General features: G+C 39.1%; 2 protein-coding genes across 3 annotated transcripts in view; both read right to left on the reverse strand.

Annotated features, from left to right (window-relative positions):
• Nucleotides 1–25828, reverse strand: part of LOC143018418 (uncharacterized) — a 187018-nt gene that overhangs the window by 15505 nt on the left and 145685 nt on the right. The gene's annotated exons all lie outside the window — the stretch shown is intronic.
• The window catches only part of Cc2d2a (Coiled-coil and C2 domain containing 2A), a 66765-nt gene that overhangs the window by 435 nt on the left and 40502 nt on the right, over nt 1–25828 (reverse strand). For both annotated transcript variants that reach the window (XM_076173252.1, XM_076173251.1), the window contains exons 16-27: nt 25146–25343; nt 21952–22148; nt 21303–21481; nt 20521–20665; nt 18250–18445; nt 15482–15640; nt 13359–13536; nt 11634–11746; nt 9856–9952; nt 9081–9232; nt 5872–6104; nt 3213–3342 (exon numbers count right to left, since the gene is read on the reverse strand). In XM_076173252.1, the coding sequence (XP_076029367.1) occupies nt 3213–3342; nt 5872–6104; nt 9081–9232; nt 9856–9952; nt 11634–11746; nt 13359–13536; nt 15482–15640; nt 18250–18445; nt 20521–20665; nt 21303–21481; nt 21952–22148; nt 25146–25343 (1977 nt within the window). The remainder of the gene's footprint in view (nt 1–3212; nt 3343–5871; nt 6105–9080; nt 9233–9855; nt 9953–11633; nt 11747–13358; nt 13537–15481; nt 15641–18249; nt 18446–20520; nt 20666–21302; nt 21482–21951; nt 22149–25145; nt 25344–25828) is intronic.

Genomic DNA, 25828 nt, shown 5'->3' on the forward strand with positions numbered 1-25828 from the left:
TATGAAAAAGTAAATAAATTCCATAGCAAATCAGTTGATATAATATACTTGGATTTCTGAAAAGCATATGATACAATCCCACACACTCAGCTATTCAGTAAATTACACTCACAAGAAAAATCATAGGTAATATAATTGGGTCAAAGATTGGCTAACAGAGAGAGAACAGTGGGTTGTAATCAATGGAAATTTGTCCAACTCGGGTGATGTAGTGAGTGGTGTTCCCCAGGATCTGTGCTTTGTCCAGACCTCTTTTTGATTTATGGGAGTATAGATAGTGGTTTGGTATGTAAAATATCAGCATTTGCAGATGACACTAAAGTTATTTATTAGTAAAATCAGTAATGCAGTAAATAGGGATCATCTACAATCTTAGATTGTTTAGTTGAGTGGAGCAATAAATGCCTAAAACAATACATATACCAAGGATTTTTTCCCCCTTACAAGGGAGGTAGCCAAAGTCAAATACATAAATCTACTCCCACCCATTTCATCCCCACATACTCCACTCCCATTCACCACCCCTCCCTCCCTCTTTTCTTGGCTCCTCCTGGTTGATGTGTCATACCTGCATCTCGCCCACTGCCCTGAGTCAAAAGCAATACAGCAAGACACAGCATATCCACAGCAAGGACACTTCAGTTAATCAGCAATCCCCCTCTGTCCCCACATGCAGAAAAAGAGAGGACTGGGAGAAATCCCTTTGGGCTGCATCAGAATATCATTCACACATATTCCCTATCACCCCATCCCCTACCCACTCCCTTCCATGCATCACAGCATCATCCATACACAACCAAATGGAATTTAATATTATTAAATATAAAGTTTTGTATATAGGCAACAAACACAGCTGCAATGATTATTCCATGAGCGGTAATCAACTTCTAGGATTAGATAAAGAAAAAGACCAATGTGTAATAGTATCTAAGAATCTAAAACTGACCCTCCACTGTAAAAAACCTGCAATAACTTCCCAGCAAATAGGATTTATTGGAAGAACATTTAAATGCAAAACTGAAAAAGTAATAATTGCTCTACATTATTCTCTTGTAAGACCTCATCTCGAATACTATGTTCAGTTTGGTCCCTATATTTTATAAAAGACATAAAAAGAGTAAAATGTAGAATCACTAACAGATTCCTCATTTAATAAACCCTATTAAGTTAACTCAACATGCTTAAATCATTTGCAGGTCCAACATTTGGACAAAACAAAGAAACTATCACTACAGTATACAAACAATAAGTATACTCAGTGATGAATATGAGCCCCATATGGGCCCCTAACCTCACTAAGACACACACAACACCCTACAGACTATACAGAAGAAAGCCCTAAAGATAATTAATTACAGGCTACACAAATACAACATCTACAAACCATCTACACCATGAAATAAAAAGTCCTCAAAGTCAGGGATAACCTTGACATGAGAGGCACATAAACACTTGCTGCAACCTCCACAAACACAACCCATCTACATGACATGGAGCTAAGAATGGGAAATGAAGTTCAATACCAAAAAATGCAAAGTGCTGTAAAGGATAATAGTGGCAAAAGATCATCCTTAAACTATTCCTAAGGAAGTGAACCCATTACTAAAGCAAAAAAGGAGAAAAGTTTGGGAGTGTTAAAGACAACCTGTCACTTGACAGACATTTCAGCAGGATTGTGGGACAGATGTACAGACTGCTACAGAAGATTAGAGTTGCTTTTCACCATATGGATGAAGAGATGATGGAAAAAAAAAGAAAGAAAAAACAAAAAAAAATGATCCACCCAAGATACATCAGTGGTATGGTCTCCACACAGTGTGCGGGATATCAACTAGATCAAGAGAATACAAAAGGCAGCAACTAACTGGTCTCCAGCCTGACAGATAAACCATATGACGAATGACTAAATGCACTGGGTCTGCCAACTTTGAAAGATAGAAGAGAAAGAGGTGATATGATTACAATATTCAGGTTATGGGGATAGATTGCATTGACAGAAGAGCTCTCTTGATTAAGGCTGGAAGGAATTTAAAAGGTCATGTGAACAATTTAAGGAAGATCACATGTCTAAAGGACGTGAAAAAATACAGTTTTCCATACAGATGCATAGATACTTGGAATAGCTTAGAAAGTGATATAGCCCAAGTTAGAATAATGCATAAATTCAAATCTAAATATACATATACCTATGCCTTTTTCACCCTTACAAGGGAGGTAGCCAAAGTCAAAGGCATAAATCCACTTCCACCCATTTCATTCCCACATACTCCATTCCTATTCAATCCCACACACTCCACTCCCATTCATCCCCACATACTCCACTCCCATTCATTACCCCTCCCTCCCTCTTTTCTTGGCTCCTCCTGGATGACGGGTCATCCCTGCATCTTGCCCCTACCCTCAGTCAGAAGCAATGTAGCAAGACAGCACATCCACAGCAAGGCCACTTCATTTAGTCAGTGACCCCTTGTCTCCATCCTCTCATGCAGAAAGAGAAGACAAGGAAAAATCCCTTCAGGCTGCGTCAGAATATCATTCACACATACTCTCTAACCACCCCCATCCCTTCCATGCATCACAGCATCATACATACACAACCATTCTCCACTCACCCCTATCTTCTGTCTTCTCCCTTCCTTCCTCAACAGAATTCCCCTTTCCCAACGCCTCTTTTAGCCCATTCATTCATCTCATCTTTGGCCGTGCCTCATGTTCACTCCATCCATCTCTGCCTTCCACACTTCTTTTACTAATCTTTCTTCACTCACTCTTTCCATGTGTCCACACCATTCCAAAACTCTTTCATCAGCCCTATATCCCAAATCCTTTTCCACCCCTGTCTCCTCTTCACTTCCTCATTTCTCACTATATCTAAATATGATAACTGGAAATCAAGACTATAAAATAAGTTGGAACTCTACATGAACTTGAGGCTAGGTATGACAATTTAGAGTAGAAGATGGGACCCAACTATTGCTCCTTTCTTGTATACTACAATTAGGTAAATATAATTGTCACACAGATAAGATTGAACACCTCATCTTACACTGCCCCAAAATATCTATACCCACACAAGAATACAATATTTCATTCTTGAATGACATATGAGCCAATCCGGTATCCTAGAAGGTGTAAGAGGTGAAGGTAAGAGACCTGGGGCATCAGATGGACTAAATGACTGAAAAACACAAAACAGTTACGGTGTAACTTACCTTATGGGATCTCATAATGTCTGACAATAGAGAGAAGTCTGGTGAGCCTCCATTACCAGTTGCTTGGCCTTCTTCTAGTCCTACTATCATCTTACGGAGGACTTCATTAGCATAGCGATTCCAGGGTGTTCTTCATGAAAATAAATAAATAAATAAATAAAATAAATAAATAAATAATAATGATATTAATGAATAAATAATGGATTACCTTATTTGCTATGAATACATAGGAACTAAATGATAGTTCCTGGCCTACAGAAATATTTTCATGCTATCTATATAACAAGGGTTTTTTCCACCTTATAAGATAAGTAGCCAAGTCAAAAGGCACATACACACTCCTACCCATTTCACTCCCATCCACCACACCTTCCTCCCTCTTATCTTAGCTCCTTGTAGATGAAGGGTAATCCCTATATCCTGTCCACTGCCCTTTTTCATGCTACATGCTTTCATACTACACTTTCTTTATTCCAGTCAAGTAATAATCAGTCATTTCAATCCAATGCTCTAGGAGACTTATGGTCCCCAGGTAAACCATCAGTGGTCATTGGGTCAGCCCATAATTCACTTGGAGAAGAATTTTTGTGTTGCTGTCTAGCTAGCATCAGAATTGGGCAGTGTAGGATGAAGTGTTAATGGTTTCCTGAATGGGGAGTACATCTAGGGCAGTCAGAATCTGTTGTCAGGCTAATTCTGAGTTGGCACTGTTTTATTGCTGCGGGTGACCTGAATGTAGTCAGGCCAGTGTGGATCTTACTCATCTTTGGAATGATTTTTCTAGTGGTGAGGCTTGGGGGAGTATGGAATTTGGGGGTTTATCATAAAAAGCTTTTTTTGTGATCTGAGTATGTAGTTATTGTAAATTATTTAGTAGTATGTTTCTGGGGTTATTTTTTATTGTATTCAGTGGTTTGTACTTGTGTGATAATTATGACGTGACCAGAATGACCCACTACCCTTGCATTTACCTCTCACACCACCCCATCCATGTATAAATTGAACAGCCAGGGTGACATAACACATCCCTGATGAAGTCCCACCTTTACCTTGAACCACTCACACTCTCTCCATTTCTAATTCTGACACAAGCTCTACTACTCTCATAAAAACTCTTGACAGCTCCTAAAAGCTTTCCTCCTATCCCATATATCTGCAATACCTCCCACAGCACCTTCCTGTCTTCCCTGTCATAAGCCTTTTCCAAATCCATAAAAGCCCAAAAAACATCCTTACCCTTTCCTATAGCTTTCTCAGATATCTGTCTTAGCACAAAAATCTGATCAACGCAACCTCTACTTGCCCTAAACCCACAGTTCCTCACCAATTACTCCCTCTGCTCCTCTCCTAATCCTCTCAATCAAGACACTCCCATAAGCCTTCCCAACTACACTTAACAAGCTAATCCCTCTGAAACTAGTACACTCACACCTGTCCCCTTTTCCCTTGTAAAGTGGAACTATACAGGAACTCCTCCAGTACTCTGGCCCTCTATTCCCTCTTAAACAAACATTAAATAACATCACCAGCCAGTCCATCATCACTGTACCTACTTTTTTCAGACATTCTGCATGACATCCATCCAACCCAGGTGCCTTACCTGCTCTCATCATCTTAACAACTGCCTTCATTTAATTTTTTCTTATTTCTCCTCCATTTTCCTCATTCATCACTGTCATTTTCTTAGTGCTTCCCACTGCAATTATCTTTCCCTCCCTATCCTCCTTCACATTCAGCAACTCCCTAAAATATTCTGCATATCTTCTTCTTACTGCCTTCTCTTCCATTATCATCTCTCCATCTACACCTTTTATCTTTTCTTCTCTACTTGATTCACCTCCTCTTCCTCTCTTAATTTCTTTCCAAAACATCTTTTTATTACTTTTAAAATCTTCTGCCATACTCTTACCCCATTTCACATCTGCTCTCCTCTTTGCCTCCTTTATCTTATGCTTTACTTCTCTTTTCTTTGTACCTCTCATATGATTCCCTCGTCCTTTTTTTTTTAACCAAATTGTGAAACCTCGCTTCTTCTCTTCTACAACCTTCTTTGCTTCCTCATCCCACCACTCACTACCCTTCCTTCTATTTCCTCCCATCCTCCTTGTTCCACACACCATCTTTGCACACCTTGTGACTCCCTCCTTGAACCATCCTCCCTCCTCCTCCATTCCTAGTTCTACTCTATCCTTCACTCCCTCCCACTCCTCTTTCAGCTTCTTCTTGTACTCCTCCTTTTCTTTCTCATTTAAGCTGTTCACTCTAACCACCTCCCTAACTTTTGTCCTTTTCCTCTTTCTCCATCTATTCTCCACTCTGAACTTGCCATCCACCAGAAAATGATCTGACATCCCCCTACTCTCTCCCCTTAGAACATGTACATCTTTAACTCTTCCTAGTTTACTCCTATTTACCACTACATGGTTGATTAATGCTCTATCTACCACTCTTCCATCCACTACCCTCTCCCATGTGTACTTATGCTTGACTTTCTTTCTAAACACTGTATTTGCTGTATAATATATACATACATACATACACACACACACACACATATATATATATATATATATATATATATATATATATATATATATATATATATATATATATATATAATATACATATATATAATATATATACACATATATATACTAACCTTATTGTGCTCCTCCATTTCATGACTGCATCCCTGAGTATCAACTCAATATGATTTTGTAGTTGATCAATCTGTTTTAAATTCACAGGTGCAAAGTCTAGGCAGGAGGGCTGAACACTGCCCATCCCAGGATTAGGCAAGGATTTAGAGTAAAAACCTTTCCAATGTGAACTATTGTTTACATCAAAGTTCATGTGTGGAGGGTCATCATATTTCTGTATATTAAACCATATCTGAAAATGTTGAATTACTTATTAGTAAATGATCAAAACTTGGGATGATTAAGAAGTATTTGTAGTATTGTTTATACATATGGAGATAATTACACTGATGTAAAAGGTGGAGAGTATCTGTACAATACAGGAAAAGATCTATGAGTCCCACCTCTGTCTCCATCAATCAAACTTAGCTCTAAATTTGTTTATGGATACTGATTTAACTATTATCTCTTTTAGGCCATTCCTTAAGTTGACAAATTTGCACGGAAATTTGTGCTTCTTGTTATCCCTGAGGTACTAAGTCTTTAAAAAAAAAATCCTGTAACCATTACTCCAATGCCCAAAACCAAAAAATTTTCCCATGCAAGTTTGTCTTTTCTTTTCATCAATTTGAACATCTCAATAATGTTACTTCTCTTCTTTCTTCTATTGAGGACAGTTCCAATTTTCTTTAATTATATGGTTTATCTGCTAGAATGGGAACCAATTTAGTTGTTGTTCTTTATATTCTCTCAATTTTATTTATATCCTTCTTCTTGTGTGGGAACTATATTACTAGAGCTTATTCTAACCTAAGAAGGATCAAGTCCTCTATTTTTCCACTATTATGCTCACCAACAGCTCACCTGTTATCTTCCTATTAGTTTCACATCAGTTGTATGCAAAATTATGGAAATGATTCTAAGGGACAAAATTGTGAATTTCCTTAAAGCTAACATTATAATAAAACACTCATAATATGATTTTTGAGAAAAATATTCATGTTTGATCAACCTCCTTGACTTCTTTAATAATATTTTAGCATGCATGATGAAAGCAAATTAATCAATACAATACATTTGGATTTCCAAAAAGCATTTGATGCAGTTCTGCATAATTGGCTACTCAGTAAATTACATTTACATGGCTGTTTAAGTTATATTTGGTATTATTTATATACCAAGAGCTTTTTCCTCCTTATAAGGGAGGTAACTATGTCAGAGGCACATACCTATTCCCACCAATTTCATTCCCCTCCACCACCCTTTTCACCCATCCCATCTCAGCTCCTCATGGATGATGTGTCAGACCTGCATCCACCAACTGCCCTGGGTCAAACATATTGCAGTAAGACACAGTACATCTACAGCAACAATGCTTCACTTAATCAGTGACTCCCCTCTCTGTCCCCTTATGCAGAAAAAGAGAAGACAGGCAGAAATCCCTTCAGGCTACATCAAAATATCATTCACACATAAGCATCCTTACCTTTTCCCAAAGCAGAAATCCCTTCAGGCTACATCAAAATATCATTCACACATAAGCATCCTTACATTTTCCCAAAGCTTTCTTACATATCTGCCTTACCACAAAAGTCTGATCCATGCAACCCCTACCTTTTCTAAACCCACACTATTCCTCACCAATTACTCCCTTTGTTCCTCTCCTAATCCTCTCAATCAAAACCCTCCCATAAGCCTTCCCAATGACATGTAACAAAATAATTCTTCTTTTCCCTTGTAAAGCAGAACTATACAGGCATTCCAATCCTCTAGCACTCTACCCTCCGTAAGACACATTAAACAACCTCACCAGCTAGTCCACTATTACTCTACCTCCCTTCTTCAGACACTCTCAAGACACCCATCTAATCCAGGAGCTTTTTCTGTTCTCATAATTTTCAGAGCTACTTACACTTCATCTTTTCTTATTTCTATTCCATTTTCCTCTCCCATCACTGACATTTTCTAAGTGCTTCACACTGCCACCATCAATCCCTCCCTATCCTCCTCCAAATTCAACAGCTCTTTAAAATACTCTGCCCATCTTCCCCATACTGCCTCCTCTTCCATCAAAATCAGCCCATCCACACCTTTTACCTTTTCTTCTCTACTTGACTCACCTCCCGTTACTCTCTTGATTTCTTTCCAAAATATCTTTTTATTGCTTTTAAAATTTTCTGTCATACTCATCCCCATTTTGCAGCTGCTGTCCTTTTTGCCTCCTTTATCTTTTGTTTTGCTTCTTTTCTTGTTTCTCTATATTTCTCATAAATTTATTAATAGCTTAGTGCACTATAAGATTGTTCCATTCTCTCTTATGTTTGTATCACATTTTCTGTGAACATGTGTATCTTTCCTTGTTACCATGTCATTATGACTCAATACAGAATAAGCAGCTGAACTAGCTTGTGTTTCTGACTCCTCTGCAGCTTGACCAAGATCTTTGTGCCCTTGGCCCTGACTACAATCCCTGATAATAATGGCATCATAAATAATATTCATAATTGGGTTAAAGATTGGGTTATGGAGAGAAAATAACAGGTTGTAATCAATGGAGATTCGCCCGATTGGTGTGATGTAGTGAATGGTGTTCTCCAGCGATATGTGCTTGTCTGATTTATTTAAATTATATGGATAGTAGTCTGGTATGTAAAATATCAATATTTGTAAATGACATTAAAATTGCTAGTAAAATCAGTAATGCAGCAGATAGGGATTAACTACAGTCTGACTTAGATCATTTAGTTGAATGGAGCAATAAATGCCAAATGGAATTTAATATTGATAAATATAAAGTTGTGCATATAGGCAACAAAAACCACTGTAATGATTATTCCATGAGCAGTAATCAGCCTTAGAAATCTGATCAAGATAAAGATCTAGGTGTCATAGTAGCTACGGATCTAAATCTGACCCTCAACTGACCATTCTCTTTTTTGTGCTCAGCATACATATCATGTGCATCCAAAGTTCCCTTCACCCCATCTATTTCTGCTTTATCTACTTTTTTATTAATCTTTCTTCACCCATTCAGAATGCCCAAAACACCTCAACACTATGATCTACCAAGGTTGAAAAATGTCTTCTAACACCTATTCTTTGCCTCACCTCCACATTTCTCACACTATCCATTCTTGAGACATCTATCATATTCTTAAAATGTCTCATCTTATAAATATAACCAAAGAAAAATATTCCACTTATACAAACAGCTAAGATATCAACTTACATTATCTGCATTGACTAAAGAGTAGACTGCCAGAAGTGGACTAAAGGCATCACGAACTGAAAAGTGCTTTCCAGTAGATGGGTTCCATGCCCACCAGTCATTTTCTTCCTCAGTAAGAACATAGCAGGTGACTCCTTCTGGTATGCTTGTTCCTTTATATTAAATCAAAATGGAAAAGAAGAAAGATGTAGCTTTAGTTAATGAAATTATATATATATATATTTTTTAACTTAAACTACAAATAAAAAGATGTTTAGCATATACCTGACTAACTGTCCTGAAGGACAGAGATCATAATTGTAGTATCTTATTTCTCACAACTAATTGGGTATACACTTCAAACTTCTAATTACTTATCCAACCAATGCCTATCATTTCTCTCACTGGAAACCCACAGTCAGATGGGAACAGCCCTTTTGTGATGTTAGTTTTATTTTTCTACATTGATGTTATATATAGGGTATGTTGTGTTTGTAAAGTAAATGAAGCAGCTTCATGTGTTTGTAATACAGTTCTTTGTGGAACTGTTCTATAGTCTTTTGGTCTTCAACAGATGATTATTCTGAGGTGCTCTGCATTCTCTGATGGCACTTAAGTCTATGAATTTCTTTTCAATGTTGTCCATTTCAATCTGTGATCTTTTTTCTGAAAGACTGTGTCTCAGAACTATATGAAAGAAGGAAAAAATAAAAAAGATAATGAAAAAATGTGGTTCCATATTTACATGGGTCTCAGAACCAATCCCCTGAGTGATGTGAAGGCCAACTGTACTTACCTAACATTAGGAAAGCCTTCTTGCCAAGTGAGAGGAAAAAGTTGGTAAGAAGTACAGCATGTTCCTCCTCATCCCCCGTCAACATATTCAGAAATTGCTACAAGAAAAGAAAAACTTCTATGGAACACCTATGGACAGCAGTCAGCTGAGATTAGAGGACTTATGATTCACTCAAAAGACATTGTGGACTTATTATCCCTTTTGAGTCCAGTAATATGTAAATACATTTACTGCAAATAAATGCAATAGTGTAAGAGTACAAATGGGTTTCTGTTGGGACTTAAAATGGATCCTAAGCATGGGACTAATGCAAAAATCAGCACATAGGATTATCATCAAGTCTCAGCATTCTAGATGACATTCTTTATCAACTTAAAGATGGGGAGAATGTTAGTGTATAATTTAATTCAACGTGCCACTGTGTCATAATGTGTCTCTGGTACCACAAGACAGGCCAGCGGATGGGCAGTGATTCAAGTGAGCAGTAGTATTTGTACAGCTATTGATGAGAAAGCATTACTCATCAAATACAAAAAGGTAAATTGGGTAAATATATATACAGGCAGGAAAGTTTACACACCATTAGGAAAATTACCCTTTAGTATAAAAGCTTATTTTCTTTTTTATATATTTTTTATATATTTGGTTGTGGTTGAGTGAAGTATGGTTGTGTATGGATGATGCTGTGATGCATGGAAAAGAGTGGGTGAGGGATGGGGGGAGTATGTGTGGATATATCTACAGGTTGGGATATAATCTCCAAAGGTCTCCCCTAGCTCCTCTGTCTGGCAAATGTAGTCACCTCATTATATAGGAAAAATAGCCTAGCTAAGCATGTTTGGTGTAGGTTGTCACATAGGAAAAGTGCTGGTAATGATATATGTGTTAGTTGCATTGTATGGGGTTTAGTAATTTTATTTGTGGTTGTGGTTAGTATGTATTCAAGTTACAATAATGTAGCTTGGTAGATATAAGGAAAGGTTAATGAACTGTCTGGTGACATTAAGTTCTTCCTTGTTGGGTGATGGTGCAATGTAGCTTGTTATAATATCTTATGTTATCTACGTCAGGTGTTTGTGATTAGGAAATGTGAGGTCATCATGATTGCTAAAGGCTAGTGCCTTCTTGTAGGTGGGGGATTATGTCTCATGGCGTGTGACCTATCATAATGGTTGGTAATAGTAGGATACAGATGAAGTGGGGGGCTTGCCGATTAAATGAAGCAGCCTTGCTGTGGATGTGCTGTGCCTTGCTACATTGCTTCTGACTCAGGGCAGTGGGTGAGATGCAGGGATGACATCATCCAGGAGGAGCCAGGAAAAGAGGGAAGGAGGGGTGTTGAATGGGAGTGGAGTATGTGGGGATGAAATGCATGGGAGTGGATTTATGCCTTTGTCTTTGGCTACCTCCCTTGTAACAGGGAAAAGCCATTGGTATATATATGTACCTATATATTTTTTCTATGAAATTTATTTTCAATTACAAAACTGCAGTAGATAAATGATAAAACTAATTTATGCAAAAATAAAAAAAATCTAAATACTGTAGTCAGAAACTACACGTATCCAGATCCCCTGTGACTCAATTAATCCATATACAGGAGGGCTCACTAGTTGGAATTCTATTTACAACCTGAAGTGGTTAAAACTATCATTTGAAGTGCATTTGGACCTTAAAACTAAAATTTGATGAAGCAAACAACTACTAAAAGCCATGCTGGCTGAGAAAAACAACTAGCACCTCTAGAAATAAATCTTAATTACTAAAAATCAACTTACATCTGATGTTGCCCAAATGTCACAAACCCCTGGGAAAAGTGTCATGTCGGCAAGTGAGGGGATGAGAGATACATACCAAGCCACCTGCTGCACAGTCTGCACCGAGTCCTCACCTGAAGACAAGAAACTGGAATAATTAGCACCTAAGATTTTTTTTCTATGTATATGCACATATCAAAATGCTTATTATTTCCCTTTTATCTTAGCTCCTTGTAGATAAAGGGCCATCTTATTTCCCACCCACTGCCTAGTTCAGAAGCAATACAGCAAGACACAGCACCTCCACAGCAGGGCCTGACAGTCTAAGCTGGTTTACCACTACCGCTTTATTTACATGGCAACCCTCCCTTCTTGTCCCCTAATACTTGAATAAAAAAGGCAAGGAGAAATCCTTTCAGGTAATATTAATTTATTGTCCATTCACAACTATTCTTCATTCACATCTATTTCTTGACTTCTCCCTTCCTTGTTCAACAGACTTTCCCCTTATACTCAAGGCCCCCTTGATCCATCTATCACTCCATCTATTGGTTCATCTCTTATTCGATCACTGAGATAACTCAAGAATACTAGATTTACATTCTTGCCAAAACTCAGTAAACACTTATTCTAACTGACCCAAAAAGCCTCTCTTTCCTCTTCACTTTTCTCACTACCAGGATCATATGCTATAAACACCTTTATCTCCCATCCCGGTTTCACTTTCCCTCACAGGTATGAGAAATTGGAGAGGAGAGGGGACCCAACAAGCATTGCTCCTTTCCTGTATACTAAATTTAGATAAATACAGCACTGACAGCAGTCCAAACACTTTTACAGGCATGATAGTGGGTAACCAAAAAAAAAATCTACATTGGCCGGGGGTCCAGGGCAGAGCCCCCAGTGGAGGTCAGGGGGCTTCGGGCCTAGGCTGAGTCCCTGGGCTGAATCGCTAGTAAACAAACGCATGCAAGCTGTTCCGTTGATGTTGCTATCAATATAATTCAGCCAAAATAAAAGCTACCCCATTCATCACCTTGCTATATGTACACATGAGCACCACACCACGCAATGCTACACAACACGAATCACTTGTGGGCCAGCACAAAATAAACCATTTACACATAGGTACAGCTGACATACGAATCGCCCAAAACTTCACATCAACCAAAAATTATTCGACCACAACAACAACAAAAAATTCTTCTTTTTCTTTTGTTTTTTTAACAGGATCGTTTATTACAATTGGGAATTAATGACAAAAAATTGAGATCATTGGCAGGAAAAGAAAAAAAATTGGAATTCCGATTTACATCAGAAGAATATCATGCCTGTTTTTACCAGAGATTTGTGGAAGGGCTTAGGATCCTGTGACAATGATTAGGTCAATAGCATTGTAGTGAGGAACAGTCCTTACACAGCAGGGCCTAGCAACTAGAGCTGGTATAGCACCACTGCTTTATCATATGACAACCCATCTTTTCTTCATCCACTCATGTAATCCTTTTACCCATTTACAATCCAACTCTATTCACTCTTATCTTTTGCACTCTCTTTTCCATACTCAGTAGACATTGCACATACATCTAAAACCCTCTCAACCCCATTTCTCCATTTCATTATCCATCTTTATCTCAAGTTCACTCCATCTACTTCTTCCTACACTTTGTTAGTCTTTCTTCATTCATTTCAAAATGATATATATGAAAAATAAATCATCATAAAAAAAAAACCCACTTCACATACTTATGAGCTGGTTTGGAGGCTTAAGAGGACATATGAAACGATTCAGTGATACTAGTTTCCCTGACAGGTTGAGAATATGAGTACGAAAATGCCTCTTGGGAAATCGGGCTGACAAAGAATGGACCACTTCTGTACCAGCAGCTAAAATGTCTTCGGGTTCACTGGATTCAAAATGCACCTGAAAGGAATGGAATAAATATTTAGTACATGAAAAACATAATAATGTGTATCTAAATTATTTACATTACCTACAAAATGTAAGCTCATTTGATTTTTTCTCCTCACTGTTGAATTAATCCAATGCCCCAGGTCTCTCTTGATCTTCATTGCTCTTTGTACCTCATCTACAAGAGAGACCAGGAGCAATGGGTTCACCCTAATCCTCACAATTAACATACATCTATACACTTTACTAACTACACTTAACAGACTGATCCCTCTAAATTTATTCTTTTTGGTAACTGAGTCACAATAACAAACCCTTTCCACATCAAAGGATGGTACTGCCTTTATCATGGCTGCTGTGAATCTATTTCACTTAATTTTATGAGTCTTCAGTAGTCTATCCATCTATATACCAAAGGTTGTTTCGCCCTTATAAAGGAGGTAGCCAAGTCAAAAGGCAAATTACCATTCCCACCTATTTCACTCCCATCCACCACCCTTTCCTCCCTCTCATCATAGCTGCTCATGGATTAAAGGTCATCTCTGTCTCCTGCCCACTGCCCTGGATCAGAGGCTATGCAGCAAGACACAGTGCATCCACAGCAAGGCTGCTTCACTTAACCCCTTGAGTACCAGATGTGTGTTATGTGACACCTGCGTGTCACGGCTGAGTGCACCCGCCAGGAACCGAGCGTGCTCCCCGTGACACGCACGTGTCACAGTTATAAGCTGTGTGTATTGAGGGCTCTCAAGGCCTTGGTTTCTGGGTTATTTCTACCCACGTGGTGGCAAGTGTCTGTGTTTACAAACATAAGGCTCCAGCCATTCGTGGGACGGTTTGAAACGTTTGTTTACGTAAGGTTGACGGGTCGATAACGAAGGGGTTAACTGGTGACCCCGCCTCTGTCCCCTATGTGTAAAATATAATTCACACATAACCACTCCCTACCCCCATCCCCTGCCCACTCCCTTCCTTGCATCACAGTATCATCTATACACAGCCATTCTCCACTCACCCCTTTCTCCTGCCTTCTCCCCTCCTTGTTCAAAACCTCTTTCACCCTATCTATCCATCTTATCTTCAGTTATCCCCTCAAGTTCACTCCAACCACCTCTGCCTTCCACACCTCTTTTACTAATCTTTCTTCACTAATTCTTTCCATGCATACAAACCACTACCTTCAATAGTGGTATTTGCCCAAGTAACCAAAACTGCTCCCAGGGACTGTTGCCACCTGCATGAGAGCCAACAACACAATATACACTATAAAGGATTTGTGGGAAAACCTGTTACAACTATGGTGTTCCTAGACAATAACAACCTTCAGTAATAAAGGGGTTAAAATGATCTCGAAATGACACTGCACCAAAAAGATTTTTTTTTTTTTTGGTATACCACCAGATTATTTAATTCAACTGTGTGAATCAAACCTTGAACTTCATTTAGTGGAAAATCCACAGACCCATAGTGGCTGGCAATAGTTTTCAGAGCTTCCCACAGATTTCTCTGAGAAGAAACTTTGAACTGTGGTCTGTAATGTACCAGTGTGGGACTGTTTTCATGTAATCACCTCAAAGTGATAGGAAGAGGAAAGCAGTTGTCAGTTGTCAATTCCCCAAATGTAAAAAAGTACAAGAAATACAGTTTAAGTTAATGTAGTCTGAGTGTGAGCCCTTCAGGGCTGCAAATCCTGTTAGAGATGAGGGGGATGCCATGTTTTTAAAAATGGGCAGCTTTGCTGTCTATTTTGCAGAACCACCACATGCAGATATCCATCATTGGTCCCTCATCTGTGTGACTTCTACATTAGGGAACAGGTTAAGAATCTCAAAATGTGCTACCAATCACATACTGATTTTTTCTTTCTCTAAACTTCAGTGTACTATTTTCACAATAAAAAGAATGTTAAACAAATTAGAACAATCTATCAAGAAAAATATGTATCATAAATACATACCATAAGAGGCTCTGGTGGAGGTAACGTTGGCTCTAGGGTGAGATAGAGGGAAACATGTGTAACACAAGAATCACCATCAAAGCCATCGACAGGAACCAATGCAGATCGGTTATAACCTAACAGTATGACTGGACTCTCTAAGCGAAAAGTTCCCTCAATCTGAAAATTCAAAACTGTGAGAAATTTCTGTTCTTATGATACTGTAACAAATCATATCTAAATAATGATACTTATACAAAAAAAGAAAAGAAAAAAAAAAGTGTGTGAAGATGAAGTTGATATAAGAACATAAGAACATAAGAAATAAAGGAGACTGCAAAAGACCATAAGGCCTACACTAGGCAGCTCCGTATCCATCACCACCTGTCGTCCCCATCCATAAAGTTGTCTAATCGTTTTTTAAAACAACTGATAGTTTCAGCGCTTACTACGTGGTTACTAAGTTTATTCCATTCATCGACCACCCTATTTGTAAACCAATTCTTGCCTATTACCTTCTTAAATCTAAATTTGTCCAGTTTATACCCATTACTGCGAGTCCTGCCCTGTTGTTTTATTATGATGACCTTGTTTGCATCACCCTTGTTATAGCCTTTGATCCACTTGAACACTTCTATTAGATCACCCCGCACTCTGCGTCTTTCCAGAGAGTGTAAGTTTAGGTGCCTAAGCCTCTCTTCGTAAGGCAAATTTCTGAGTCCTTGTATCATTTTGGTCATTCTTCTCTGTACTGATTCTAGTGAATTTATGTCCATTTTGTAGGACGGAGACCAAAACTGTACCGCATAGTCCAGGATGGGTCTAACTATTGCTAGATAGAGTTTAATAATTACCTCTGCACTTCTATTTGTTACCGTCCTAGCAATGAAGCCTAATGCTCTGTTTGCTTTATTTCTGGCGCTAATGCACTGCTTCCTGGTTTTAAGGTCCGGACTCACCAGAACTCCCAAGTCCCTCTCGCACTCAGATTTTTCTAAAAACGTGTTATCTAAGTTGTATCTATTTTCGGGGTTGTGTAGCCCTACGTTTAACACGCTACACTTAGAGATATTGAAGTTCATTTGCCATTTCACCGACCATGTTAACAGTTTATCAAGATCATCCTGCAGAATCTGGGCGTCTTCTCCTGACCTAATTAGGCGTCCTATTTTAGTGTCGTCCGCAAACTTACTAACATCACTATTTAACCCATCGTCTAAGTCGTTTATATACATAATGAACAATAAGGGACCCAAAACCGAGCCTTGGGGGACACCGCTAGTAACATTGCCCCACCTAGATTTTATTCCATTTATGGTGACCCGCTGGATATGTGTTTGAAACTTTGCAGTTGTCATGTATAATTTAGAGACATATAGACTGCTGCAGAAGATTAAAGTGGCTTCTCATTACAATAATGAAGGGATGATGAAAAAACTCTGATTCATGCAAGACTACAATATGCATCTCTGGTATGGTTCCTATACAGAGTGAAAGATATAAACAAGATTGAGAGAATACAGAGGGCAGCAGCCAAACTAGGTCCCAGCCTGCCAGATAAAATATACGAGGAGAGATTAAAAGCAATGAGTTTCCCAACTTTGAAAGATCAATGAGAAAGAGGTGATATGATTACAGTATTCAGGTTGCTAAAGGGGACAGAGTACGTTGACAAAGGAGATTTCTTGATTTGGGATAGGAGGGCTTTAAAAGGTCATGAGAATAAATTAACCTCTTCAATAGGAGTCAAATTCTCACGCACAGCATTGGATGCCTAATGTACAATGCATCACACTATTTGCATGATAAAATATAAAGTCACTGCTGTATTACTCGTTCTCTTTCAGTGTGAGTAATAATATATAGAGAAAATATGATCAAACTAGTTCACAGATTTCAGGGGTCACTCAGCTACAACTACAAAATAGATATAATCAAGACGCTGAAGCCGGCATCCTTGTATACCCACTTGCACCTCATGATATCTATGTAGGCATCATCATATCAAAGACATTAAAAAAGATTACATGTCTAAAGGATGTGAAGAAATACAGTTTTCCATGTGAATGCTTAAGTACTTGGAATGGCTTAGGTGATGTATCCCAAGCTGGTACCATACATGAATTCAAATCTAAATATAATAATTGGAAAATATGGATACAAATCAAGTTGAAACCATATATAAACTTAAGGTTAGATATGATATTTTGGAGAGTAAGAGAATAGGCATTGGTCCTTTCGTGTCTACTACAATTCACACTCAGATCACACAACAAGTATTACAAGATCAACCACCTAACAACTTACTCTAAAAATATCCCCTAGACATTTGCCCCTCACAAAAATCCCTCCCAAAGAAGTAAAAATCACACTAACATGACTATGTTCAGATCATCATCTGGTACTAAAATAATACCAACACACAATAGTCTTAGCTAGACAGAAATTGCCCCAGATAAAAACATCACACAGAGGATTGTGTGACACCTCACACTTCATCTTATACTGCCCCACCTTAGCCACAACCAGACACCAACACAATATTTCTTCCTTGACGATGACCAATTCAGTGGCTGATGAGCATTACATATGAGCCATGGGTCTCTTGCAAGAGGGACTTGAAGCAACAGATTGATTTGTTGATTGTTGGTAAAGGTTATTCTATTATGAATACAAGTAATGAATTACTTAAAGAATCTGTACTAGGATCTACTAATGAAATAGTACACACTGGGATGGTTTCTGTTAAATAGATTAGAAATATTAGTTTATGAAGAGAAAACTAGTACCTTATTGTTCAAATATAGAGTTGAAAATGGAATTTTAAGTGAACCAAGCCATCGTTTTTCAATTCTATGGTGAATAGTTGTTTCACGAAGGCGTTCATCCTCAAGTAAGTCATGGATCACCTCATCAAACATGTGAAGATATATGTGGTCTGTCACTGACTGTAGACTGGAGGGGGAAAAATCATCATTTGGTGCTCTGAAAGTAAAAGACCAAGAATTGAGAGGGAAAAAAAAAAATATATATATATATATATATATATATATATATATATATATATATATATATATATATATATATATATATATATATATATATATATATATACATATACCAAAAGCTTTTTTCACCCTTACAAAGGAGGTAGCCAAAAAACAAAAGCATAAAATCCACTCCCACCCATTCCATCTCCACATACTCTACTCCCCCTCTCCCCCTTATCTTGGGTCCTCCTGGATGATGGGTCATCCCAGCAGCTTGCCCACTGCCCTGGGTCAAAAGCAATGTAGCAAGACACAGAACATCCACAGCAAGGCTGGTTCATTTAATCAGTGACCCCCCCCCCTCTCCATCCCCTCATGCAGAAAAAGAGATGGGGAGAATTCCCTTTAGGCTGCATCAAAATATGAGGAGAGATTATTAAAATTGAAAATTGAATTTAGCAGCTCAGGAACAAAGAAGAGAAAGAGGTGACCTGCTGATCATCTACAGAATCATGAAAGGCAAGGACTTTAGGTTATTGCAAAAAAAATAAATGAATAAATAAATAAATAAATAAATAAATAAATAAATAAGAATAAAAAAAAAAAAAAGTCTAGACACTATCTTTGCATGAACCCAGGGATGGAAAATAAATTTCAATACTAAAAAATGGACACATGGAAAGAATGAGTGAAGAAAGACTAGTAAAAGAGGTATGGAAGGCAGATGTGGAGGGAGTAAACATGAGGGGACGTCCTAGGATGAGGTGGATGGATGGGGTGAAGGGGGCTTTGGGGAAGAGGGGATTGTCTGTTGAGGAAGGAAGGGAGAGGACGGAAGACAGAGGTGAGTGGAGAATGGTTGTATATGGATGATGTTGTGATTGCATGAGGAGGAATGGGCGGGGGGGTGGGGGTGGGGTAGTATGTGTGAGTAAATTTTGACGCAGCCTGAAGGGATTTCTCCCCGTCCTCTCCTTATATGCAAGGGGGGACGGAGAGGGGGGGGTCGCCGATTAAATGAAGCGGCCTTGCTGTGGATGTGCTGTGTCTTGCGACACTGCTTCTGACCCAGGGCGGTGGGCAGGGTGCAGGGATGACCCGTCATCCAGGAGGTGCTCCGATGAGAGGGAGGGTGGGAGGGGTGTGGAGTGTATTTAGGGATGAAATGGGTGGGAGTGTTTTTATGCCTTTCCCTTTTTGGCTACCTCCCTTGGAAGGGGGAAAAAGCCTTGGTATATGTATGTATGTATGTAAAAAATGCAAAGTACTGGAAATGGGCAGTGGCTGCAAAAGGCTATCTTCAAATTATTCTTTGGAAAGTGAATCCATTACAAAAGCAAAACAGAAGAAAGATATGGAAGTGCTGAAAAAAGACAACCTGTCACCTGACAGACATAGCAGGGTTGTGGGAGAGGCATATAGATTGCTGCAGAAAATCAAAGTGGTTTTTCACTATAAGGATGAAGAGATGATGAAAAAACTCATAGAAATCTAGATCCATTCAAGACTGGAAGATGCATCAGTGGTATGATCTGCCAACTTTGAAAGGTTGAAGAGAAAGAGGTGATATGATCACAATATTCAGGTCAATGAAGATGATAGTCTACATTGACAGATGAGATCTCTTGATTAAGGAAAGGAGGGCTTTAAGAGGTCATAAGAACAAATTATGGAAGACAATATGTCTACAGGATGTGAAGAAATATGGTTTTCCGTATAGATGCAGAAATACTTGGAATAGCTTAGAATGTTATATAGCCCCAATTGGAACACTGGATGAATACAAATCTAAATATGACAATTAGAAATCAAAGATAAATTGGAGAGTAGGAGATGGTATCCAATGAGCATTGCTCTTTACTTGAGTACTACAATTAGGTAAATACAGTTGGGTATATAAATGATGGCAAATGTACTATGTCAATCAACTGGTCCTAATTAGTTTCAAGTCACTATTTTATAATGCTCAGATCACAAAGTAAAATATGAGTTGCCTTAAATTTTCCAATTACTGAGTATTCCAAGGGCAGAATGACTAGTTTATGTTGGAGTAATATAAACTTCTCATACCTGAAGGGCAAAGTTAACTGTTGATTCCATGTGGGGTTTGGTCCATGTGCAGCACTAGTAGTTCTAACACAACGCTGAAAAGTCACCTCTATTAGGGGGTGCACTATTCCATCTTTATGAGCCCTTGGGGATTCCTCTAAGCCCCCTGAAAAAAATAAATAAGTAAAACAAATAAATAGACAGACAAAAATAAAATATATATACATATACCAAAGGCTTTTTCCCCTTTACAAGGGAGGTAGCCAAAAAATAACAAGGCATAAAATCCACTCCCATCAATACCATCCCCACATACTCCACTTCTACTCATCCCCATCCCTCCTTCTTATCTTGGCTCTTCATGGCAGTGGGTGAGATACAGGGATGACTCATCATCCAGGAGGAGCCAAGAAAGGAGGGAGGGAGGGGTGGTGAATGGGAGTGGAGTATGTGGGGATGAAATGGGTGGGAGCCTTTGACTTTGGCTACCTCTGTTGTAAGGGGGAAAAAGCCATTGGTATATTTATGTATGTATTTTTTCACACAATCAAGACCCTTGAAATCTCTTGTGGGTTCTTCCCTGATTGAGATTGGCACTTGACTTACAGATTTTTACCCTTACCACCAAAATTTCTCCTACTACATCTAAATATCATACTTGTGTTGCTTACCTTTATCATAACTGGGACCCCACTATGAGTGGGTGTTTAATGTGGGCATATACTTTGGCTCTGCCATCCCTTTTTATTAGAGGAAATCAAGTTGTGGTATACAGATTTAATAAACTCTTGTTCAAAACTTACTATTTGTTGTGATATCTTGGCGTGTAGGCACATGAAAAGCACGAGCAATATAAAGTATAAGCTTGACACTTTGGTCTTCTGATAGTCCCACCACACCACGAACTTGTCCCCTTTCCTTTCGTTGTGGTTTCAATGGCCTTCTTGCACTTAAGAGGGACATGACTGGATTACCAAGGGTACTGAAAATATGAAAAAATATCATCAATATGGCATTATGATATGTGTCCACATGTTGATCATATAATCTTAATTAAAATCAGTTTATAGAACAGTTCATAGACATAGTGTACAAGCCACAGAAATATGTGTACTTCTGAATAATGCATCCACTTCTAACTGCATAGAAATCCATTTACATGACTTTATTAGAGGTAGTCTCTTTAATAGAATAATGGTTCTGTCCTGACTGATCTCAGGCTGAGTGGCAAACAATTATCAGATACAAGGTATATACATGCATACATATACCAAGGGCTTTTTCCTCCTGACAAGGGAGGTAATTAAAGTCAAAGGCATAAATCCACTCCCACCCATTTCATCCCCACATACTCCATTCCCATTCACCATCCCTACCTTCCTCTTTTCTTGGCTCTTTCTGGATGACGGGTCATCCCTGCATTTTGCCAGAAAATAAATATTCTTGACCTACCCAATATCTGGAATCTGCTCTTCATGTATGACATCCTCCAGTTGAAGTGTCTTTTCCTTGGCTCTTATATACTTCTGTTGAAAGTGTCGGCGGACTGACATCAACATCAGCTTTACTTTCTCCCATCTCTGGTCAATATCAATACTCATTTCTTCTTTCTGTTTCTTCACAGAATCTGAGACACGGTTTTCGTATATCTTTTACCATGAAAAAAGCAAAATGAGATGACAGCATTAGTAATTATAAGGAAACCTATCTGTAAAATTAGAAAAGCTAGATAATTTCAATCAGTATCTGGTATCCTGGTTTTCTGGTCCTGGTGTGCCAGGGTCTTTGTTGTGGTACCACCCCCAAACCCCCAGCATGGATAGAATTGGTGGCCAAGCCATCAAAAGAAGCCCTTGTCACCCTTGCAGATGGCACAAATTCCTGGGAACAGCTTTGGTTACCAGGAGCAAGTACCAAAACCCTTACTCAAAAGTGCACCTTCACACTTTTTCAACACTAAGGGGTGATTCTCTAGTGATCATCCATCTTCTCCTCCACTACAAATTACACATGTCCGACAGGCTCCAAACCCATCAACTTGAGCTGTCAGATAAAGATCTTAGGTTAATGCAATTTATGCAAAAATTGGACCCATCTCACTTACACAACACTTGTCAATATAAAACACAATACAAATACCTGGACCTGTTCCTCATGTCCACCCCTGATTTCATTCTCACCTCCCCACCCTCATCCTACATCCTTGACCAAACCTCCACCATTGTACTCTCTTCTATCCCCACCCTCCCCTCCCTCCTCCTCCTAACCCTGATCCTAATTCTCCCCTACCCATACCCCAACCCCATGCAGCAACCTCCAACATGTATAGAGTATATAACATCAACACCTTACAATCAAACACTGATAGGATCAGAATGAAAAATCACAAACTCAAACACTTTCTAAAACAACACAACATACACATTGCCATCATACAAGAAGCAAAACTCCACTGCTCACAAAAAACACCCTCATTTCATAATTTTGCCACCACAGGTCACTACGAGCATAGCTCCCTTCCCGTATAAATACAACTAGGTAAATAAGACAAGACCAGACCAACAGCAACAGCAGTGGACTCATCACCCTAATCTACAAGTCCATCTGCTTTGTGGACACAAGTGCCACCAACAAAGCCCTCCTCTCTCACATCAACAGCACCACTGAAACCCAATCAATCCAGATCCAAACAGGTAACAAATCCACAATCACAACTGTTAAAATTTACATCTCCCATTCATCCCCCACAGTTCCCAACAACTAAAGGCCTAACTTCATCCAACCCATCACCATCCCCAACCTTATCCTGGGTGGTGACTTCAACACCAAGTTGTTGGCCTGGTATGTGAACAACCCCAACATGGACAGATGGTTTGATTTACAGACACAGCTTGACTCACTATCCTGAACAACACCCATAATTACACACATATCCCCCATCAAGACCTCTACACACCCTCCTCTCCTGACATCAGCCTCTGTTTAACCTCGACAGCTGGCCACAGACACATATACACTAAGTACAAAAGAATGAACTTTGAAGCTTTCACTGAAGAGACAGAACAACACTTTGAGACACTGAACAGTACACCAATCACAGACATAGACACTGCTGTGCACACCTTCAATACTTCAATACAACCATACAAAACAGACATGAAATACAGTACATCCCCAGAGGCAACAGAAAATCACACAACTCACCTTGACATGAGAGGCACACAACCATTTTCTGCAGCCTTCACAAACATAGCCCACCCACTACATGGCTGAACATCCACACATGGCAAGAAACATCAAAACAACACCCAAATACCTATATCATACACAAATAATCTCTCTTTCTCCACAACCACCAGACACCAGCCTCCAGAAGCATATCCATAATCATATTGCTTACTGATCCATCAACAGGCTGAAAGACAACATGCTGCTGCATGTCCAACCCCCTCATATCCATCCCTCTGAATCCTCTCTCCCTTGAAAGGACAGAATCCACCTGGCCAGGCTGCAGTAGAGCCACCATCCAGCCCTTTTAAGTTACCAAAAACAACTGGATGAATATGTCAGATAACTGTCCAGGATATAACACCTGACCCCATACTATTCAACACATTATGGAAGACTACATTGTATACACATGCCAACAACACATTGTATACTCTATAAGGGATTGGTGGGAAAACCCTGTTCCAGCCATGGAGTTCCTCAGAGAGAGGGGACTGCTCGGCCAGACAGTCTAGGGAATATCAACAGCAACCTTGGTTTTCTCTTGCAGGAGGCTTGCAGCACCCAGAAAACCATAGGTCAATCATATTCTAATATACAACAGGTTTTTAGTTAATATGCAGACCCTCTTTTCTTGAATTTCTGAAGGGAAAAAATACAGATAGGGAAATTCCTAGTCCCCTCACTTTGTCAAATTAAGTCACCTTCTATGATGCACATGAATATAGTGGTGGCATTCTTATCCACCATCACTGGAGCATGGGAAAATGAAGAAGAAGAGACTTAGCAGTGGTAAAGGAGAGATTTAAAGGGGGCTGCATAAAAAAAAAAAAAAAAAAAAAAAAAAAAAAAAGTGGAGATCAGCAGGTACCAATGATGAGTATCTACACATAGTGGTTCTGTAAGATGGACAGCTAATCTGCTGATTTTCAAAACCTGTCAGCCCCCTCACTTTCATCAGGAGGTGCAGCACTGAGGGGCTGATGCTCAGTCTCCAGACTGGGCCCAAGATCTCTATCAACTTTATTTGTATTTCTTACATTTTTTTATATAGAGAGAGCTGACAGCCAGTGACTACTCTCTTCTCCCTACAACTTTCAGCTGGTGACATGGAAATAGTCCTACACTCATGCAACATAGACAACAGTCCAAAGTTTCTCCCAAGAGAGATCCATGGGAGGTTTCATGGACTGTGGCCAGCCACTTTGGGGCTGTGGGTTTTGCACTTTGTGAAATTCAAGGCAATGACTTAGTGATTGACATGAAAGTATGTTGTGTGCCTCTGATCCATAGGGGTATTTCTAAAGTCCCTATGGTATTGACTGCACATGAATATCCAATTAATAACCTCAATATGGGGTCTATGTAAAAATATATTATTTGCTCAGACAATTAAAACTATCATTAAGTTGTCTCACCTCTAGTGTGTTTCGAAGAATCTGTGAAGGTATGGCAGGTACTAGACGCAAATTCTTAAACTCTGGCAACTGCTGACTCCTCAATTGCAGTACTCTTAGACGAATGTCAGCATCAAGTTCTGCATCACTACATAAATCCCCTTCAGAGGAATTAACCTCAAAATGAGCAGTATTTTTCTGGCTGAAGAATCTGGGATGCTTGAGAGACAATCACAATTCATTAGAAAAAAGGGGAAAAGAAGAAGAAAAGGAATATACATTCAAAGCAACTGCAGGTTATTGACCCTTCACTACATATACCAACAGCATATATACATATAGCAACAGCATTTTACCCCTTACAAGTGAGGTAGCCAAAGTCAGAGGCATAAATCCAACCCCACCCATTTCATCCCCACATACTCCACTCCCATTCACTACCCTTCCCTCTTTTCTTGGCTCTTCCTGGATGACAGGTCATCCTTGTATCTCACCCACTGCCCTTGGTCAGAAGCAATGCAAGAAGACACAGCACATCTACAGCAAGACCACTTCATTTAATCAACAACCACCCTCTCCATCCCCTCATGCAGAAAAAGAGAAGATGGGGGAGAAATCCCTTTGGACTGCATCAAAATGTCATTCACACATATTCCCTCACCCCCCATTCCCCACCAACTCCCTTCCATGCATCACAGTATCAT

Source organism: Oratosquilla oratoria, chromosome 34 (assembly GCF_046742065.1).
Source record: "Oratosquilla oratoria isolate Oo_2021 chromosome 34, ASM4674206v1, whole genome shotgun sequence".
In the NCBI taxonomy this organism is placed as follows: Eukaryota; Metazoa; Arthropoda; class Malacostraca; order Stomatopoda; family Squillidae; genus Oratosquilla; species Oratosquilla oratoria.